The sequence below is a fragment of the Tetrao urogallus genome (genome assembly GCF_951394365.1).
Source record: "Tetrao urogallus genome assembly, chromosome: 10".
Classification (NCBI taxonomy): domain Eukaryota; kingdom Metazoa; phylum Chordata; class Aves; order Galliformes; family Phasianidae; genus Tetrao; species Tetrao urogallus.
Window position 1 is genome coordinate 16,165,004 of NC_136823.1, and position 6,113 is coordinate 16,171,116.

The window sequence follows — 6,113 nt, forward strand, 5'->3', positions numbered from 1 at the left end:
AAAGCAAAATGCATTAGCCCTTCAGCAAGAAAAGCTAGACCTGCTGGCACCGAGAGGTTCACTCTAGCCCTGACAGCTAAAAGACACCAGTGAATCATGTTTATTAACCTGGGAAGCGCAGCAGAAGGCACGCTGTGCAGTGACCCTGCATGCTTTGTCCTCCTTTTGCACCATGGGATGAGCAGTATGTGGATGGGCTGCAGCTTCCACATCACTGCGACCCCCCAAGAGCTGGTAAAGCCCCCAGGGGCTGTCAGGGGAACCCAGCAGGGACAAGAGCAGCAGTTGGAATCACCACTGCTGGCATCCCTAAGGTGCATGCCAAATGGCAGCTGGGCGGAAATGCTACCTGCATCCATCGTGTCACAGCCCAGAAGTGTGGCCAGGCTCCTGTGTTAGATGTTAAGGGGATGCCCATAGGCTGACCCTCACTTCCCCTGCAATTTCCCATTGAGATCTCAAGATCACAGTGTACTGCTGTGGCCAGAACGGCTTCCAAGTACATTACCAATGCACTGGCCGGGCACTAAATCTCACTGGTTTGGGAAACAATATATAGGTAATTTTTTTTCTGAAGGAAAATAGGACGTTTTCTGGCTGCTCTTAAAAAAAGACAGGGGAACAAAAGTAAAAAAAAATTAAGAAGCGGGAATATGTTAGAAGACAATACTAATGAAAAAGATGTGCTATTAGCCTACATGCTCAACATAAAGGTTCCTGTTTCCAATAGGACTTGGATCAGGTTCTTAGACATGACAATTTCTGTAGTTTTGTTTTAGACAATCAGGATCCTGGTGCCAAGAGGAGAACTGTGCTCGCATTCCAGTGAAATGTTGAACAACCTGCCCACCTTATCACAGTCATCTGTTTGTAGCAGTAAAGCTGGGCTAAGTGTATATAAAAAGAGACTTGGTCATAAATCCCCATTCATAACCTTACAGTCAAGGTTGTCTTGCTCTTTGCAGGGCAAGGGGGTTCTGCCTGTGCCAGAAAGATGTCACAATGGGATAAAACTTGGCACACAACCTTTCCAAGGCAGGAATTAAATGAAGGAAAAAATGGTGTCACCACTGTGTTCTTTGGAAGTGCAAAAGCCAAATCACTGGCCTTTGCAAGCTGCTTTTCTTTTCTTGGTCAAAAATCTCCATGGCAAGAAAGAAAAGCTAAAGGTGATACTAGATCTCCTGCAATCTGCCTCCAGATCTGCTCTGGAGATCTGGAGACCACAGAAGAGCAGGGGCGGGCTCTTAGCAATGCAGTGGGAACGTCTCCCTTTCAGAGTCCTCTGAGGACTTCTTCAGAGAAAATAGAGGTCTCACCCCTCAGCTGCCATGCTTTCCACAGAACAAATACAAAACAATAAATATTTTAGTCTTGGTGCAGCTCTGTTGTGCAATCTCTCATTCTTAGCAGTTCCTGGGCGCTGGGGCTGCTTGGCAGGGTCATCCGTGCATTAAATTTTGGTCTGCAGGCTACCGCAGGAACCAAAGCTTTAGCCAAAACAAACAAAGCTCAGAGGCACCTGAAAACTTCCTGCTTGCAGCAGAGCAGTGGCAGCAGGGAAAGCCACCAGCAAAGCCAGTGGGCAGCATGGAGCATGCCCTGCACTGTGCTTCCTCCGGGCCCCTCAGCAAAACGGTGTTTGGCCCGGAGCAGCTGGGGTCCTTGCTTTTATTGTTCTCAGTCATCATCTTAGCACGCTTTTAGTGCCGTTTCTGGTGGGTGAACGTTATTAAAGATCCTCTCGACATTTCAGGCAGACGCACACTGGTGTTTTGTCATAGTCTAGGAATTCAAACACTCACCCAGTTAGGCAGGAGTTTAAATTATGAAAAATAGAGGTCTCTCAGTTTCAAAGCACTGAAGAGAAGTAAAAAAATCTGAAGAATTTCTTTAAACTGTTTTTCCCCTATGTTAGGAAGCAGTACCGATAAAAAAACAGACTGTCACCAGCAGCTCCTCCTTCAGCAAGCTTCCTCAGAAGAAGCCAGGAGGACTCGCTGGGCACTGATGGGAGCACATTCTCACTGGTGGCACTCACTGGAGTGCAGATTGTCCGCACATGGGGATTCTTAGTGGAGCTGCAGGGAAATGCTCCTCATCTACTGATAGCGTTATTGGGCAAGGGCTGTTATACAACAGAAATAAACTGATTACTGCAGCTCTGTTCCAGTGCTTCTAAGCTTCTGTAGGCAACTGTTTGCTTTTCTTCCGGTACTCAGCCTACAAAACTACATTTGAATGTATACACTCAAGGTGCAGTTGAAGTAGGACTGGTAAACCCTGCCCCTGGCATGGGGCAGGACAGGGGGAGCAGAGCAGCTGTGTCCTCAGCCGTGGGCTCAGCTGGCACTCACAGCTCTCCTGTGCCCTGCTGGAAAGGGATCCCTGCCTCTGGCTGCAGAACCCTCCCTGAATGACAATACTGACTGACGGCATAGGAGAAACCACAAGGCTTCAGATCTATAAAAGTCCCCTGTGGCAAGGACTTAGATCTGAAGCCTGAAATGTTCACAGGTCCAGAGGCAGCCTGGTGAAATTCAGTACCTGGGGGCAAGGACCTTACCAGGCCAGGCTGGATGGGGCTCTGAGCAACCTGGTCTAGTGGGAGGTGTCCCTGCCTGTAACAGGGGGGTTGGAACTAGATAATCTTAAAGATCCCTTCCAACCCAAACAATTCCATGATTTGAAGGTCCATCACTGAGGAGCAGATCAGAAACAGCAAATTCTTGGTTCTCCATGGAGTTTACTGTAGCCTGAGAGTTATGTGCCGCACAATGCTGGGTAAGAAAAGACCCTAGCACTATAGTCCCATCTGAAGCCTTGTTCCTTTCTCTGATGTTCCTTCTGAAAGCTCTAAATGGCGGCAGTTTTCAGATGGCCACTCAGTTCCTCATGGCAAGACTGACCTTCTGAGGTTCCCCCAGTTCTCTGGGGCTCCACCACAGTCTAGGTTCCTAATAGTGGCTCCATGGGAAACTCTTCCAGAGCTCACATACAGTGTTCTGAAAACTTGGATATCAAGACATATGCCTTGGTCTGGAGAGGTTAAATCCTGAAACTGCATATGTGATAAGCAGGAGAGGGAAGACACAAAAGGGGCTCAAGGAAGAGAAGTATAGGAGTCTGTGGACCAAGGAACAAGACGGAAGGCACAGAAAAGTGCAGACATTGCACAGGAGGAAAAGCAGACAGAAAACAATGGCAAGAAGCAAGGATGTGAAAATGGAAACCCAGAACAATGGGAAGAGAAGACCTCTTCAGCAGCAGGAAAAACGCTATGGACAAAGGGACAGAAAGGAACCATGAGCAATGCAAGAGACAACCAAGATGCAGCCTCCTCCCTCCTGTTAGGTGCCTAGTAAGGCTGTGTACAATAAAGGTTCAGGATCCATTTTTTAAGAGTGTCAATGGATGCTACAAAAAATAAGCCCAAGTAGAGCTTTCACTCCACTGAAAATGGCCAGCTGTCTCTATGTTCTCCTACTAGGAGATACTTTTTTCAAGTGTGTCAAGCCTTGCTGCTGTCCTGAAGTGTTTTTCCATTCAAAGGTGGTGCTACAAAATAAATGTCCTATTCCAGCTAAGGTCTTGCTAAGGATAGGGATATGTTCCTATGTTTGTGTCTTACCCAGAAGCCCAGTTCTCATTATTTATAATAGCAACAAATGATCATGTCAAGATTGTTTAATCTAAGTGAAATATGAGGAGATCTCTACCTTGTCTGTGATATTTAAAACATGTTTATGATGGAAAAGCTTCATGATACTTCTGCAAAACTCCATTTGCAATCAAACTTTTGACTTGTTGACTTGATTGACTTCTGATTTTTTCAAAAAGTTCATTTAAAAATTACTTTCTTTAGAACTCATGGAACTTTTATCTCCATGACGCTGATGAAGCTTCTCTGGATAAAATAACTACATTGGGGAAAAAAAAAAAAAAAAAAAAAGCTTTCTTTTGGGCCCACCACACTCAAAACCTGAAGTGCATCCCTCTAATGCAATGGATTTGCTCCTCCTTGGAGCTATGAGGCCCCTCTTCTACCTGGCTCACAGAACACAAGTTGCTGTCCATAGCACTGATTTGTGCCACTCTGTTGCAGAAGTGTTGGGCAGATGGTCCTGGTAGAGCTGCCCCTGCTGTACCCCGCTGGGTGCTGCAGACCAAGTCACTGACAACTCCGCTATGGAGCTAGACCTTCATTGTATCACAGTTCTGTGAAGCACAAGTCCCAGCCAGATATACTAGGCACTGGAAGATAAATTTTGTCTCCTCCCATGTTCATACTTATGCAGATTATCCAAGGATTGACATGCAGGATGAAGAGAGGGAGAAATGGGGAGTTCCAGGGGCTTTTCAGAAGCAGGACAAACTTCCTTCACCCATCCTTCCTGGCTAACACACAGACAGTCTCACTGCTATCAGCATCCCATGCTACATGAAGCCTCCATCCTATCTTCTGTGCTAGTAAGACTGTTAAAAAAAAAACAACAATAAAAACAAACACAAAAAAATCTTTGGCTTATCCCTCATACCACTTTGAAATAATGTTCTTGTCCTGGGGACTTCATGCAGTGACTCTAAGCTAGGATGTACTCTTCAGCTCTAAATGGGTGTGAATCCATCAATATCAGTCACTCATGACAATCAGAATAATTCAGCAGTGATAAACCTCTCAAAAACATTGTAAGGACCTACAGACAGGTGGTGACCTGGCATCATCTCTGTGTTGTTCATGACTAGGGCATCCTCCTGTAGTTCCAGGCACAGACATGCCCACGAACTGCAGGAGGGAAGGAAGCATTCAGGCTTTTCAAGCTGACTGTAACTGAAGAATCTTCATCTGCCTTCAGCACAAATATTATTGCATCTTGGTTAAAGATTATCTCGTATCTCAGTTTACCAGGAAGACTGCAGATTTGCTCTTCTAATTCTCAAGAAACTTGTTAAAATAACAGACCACCTCTCATAACATTTTCTGCAAGACTCTGACATTTTATGACTGGTAGTTTGGTTTTTATAAAACTTATATTAAAATAGTTTATATTGCTTTAGCTAATAGAGAAAGAGTGTCATGACCAGCGTGTTCCTGAAAATAAAATTTAGGAAATATCTATGAAAGAAAAAGGGGCAATTTGTAAGATAAGAAGATAAAAGGAATTTTTTTAAATGCTTATCTTGAAAAGTAACAACAAGAAGTTTAAGTGTGTTTTTGCTGATTTTTCTCTCCAACTATTTGAAGCTATAAATGACTTAACTCAGTAAAATTCCAAATGTAATTATCTTCTGTACTTAGCCCAAGGCTTTCCATATATCTCTACACTGCTGTCTTGCATACAAAATAGGCTTTTCAATAGCCAATAACTATATAATGTACAACATTGTTTTAATTTCCCCTTCTTTGCTAACCTCTTGCCTACACACAGAGAGACTGTCAAAGCTGCCCAGCTACAGCAGCGAGGTGCAGGGAGACAGAAAGAACTCAAAGGCATTCGGAAAGGCAGTTGCACAAACAGGTCATATTTTCACATTGCATTCAATATATTCCAGTTTACTCCCCTTCTGCAATTATAAAAAACTCATTTGCTACAAATGGCAAAAAATAATAATAATACATGGAGAGTGTTAGTACATGAGAGACCGCTGAACAAGCCAGGTCATGCAGCGTTTTGAAATAAACATCAACCAATTCTCCCATATCAACATCTCTAAACGAAGGGGACCGCACTGCCCCCACCTCCCTCCGCCCCCCGGGTGAGTAGAGAAAGCATCAGATGCAAACTGATGGATTTCCAATCAGTCAGCCTGCTTAAGTTTCCTATTTCTTTTCAAGTTACAGTTTAGAAAAGAGGAAATGAAGCTGCAGTTTCTTCTGACGGTTTTTAGAACTACTACAAGAGATTTTGAAAGCTGGTTTTCAATCGTAGTGGGAAAAGCAGAACTCATTTTTTAGTGCTGTCGAGAATTGGATTTGATTAATACTGAGGTAATATTAAAATAAATTTCATTTTACCTGTAGCTCTAACTGCTGTACAACCTGCATTTGTACTCTACATTGGGCTGTACTTCTATCATCCAGCGCATGCTCACTGTTGAGATGTCTGTAACAA

The 6,113-nt window shown here is 44.0% G+C and overlaps 1 protein-coding gene across 4 annotated transcripts in view; it reads right to left on the reverse strand.

Annotated features, from left to right (window-relative positions):
* The window catches only part of FOXP1 (forkhead box P1), a gene marked incomplete at both ends in the record, with an annotated part of 144,140 nt that overhangs the window by 25,569 nt on the left and 112,458 nt on the right, over window positions 1–6,113 (reverse strand). For all 4 annotated transcript variants that reach the window (XM_079540504.1, XM_079540507.1, XM_079540505.1 and 1 more), the window contains one exon: window positions 6,017–6,104. In XM_079540504.1, the coding sequence (XP_079396630.1) occupies window positions 6,017–6,104 (88 nt within the window). The remainder of the gene's footprint in view (window positions 1–6,016; window positions 6,105–6,113) is intronic.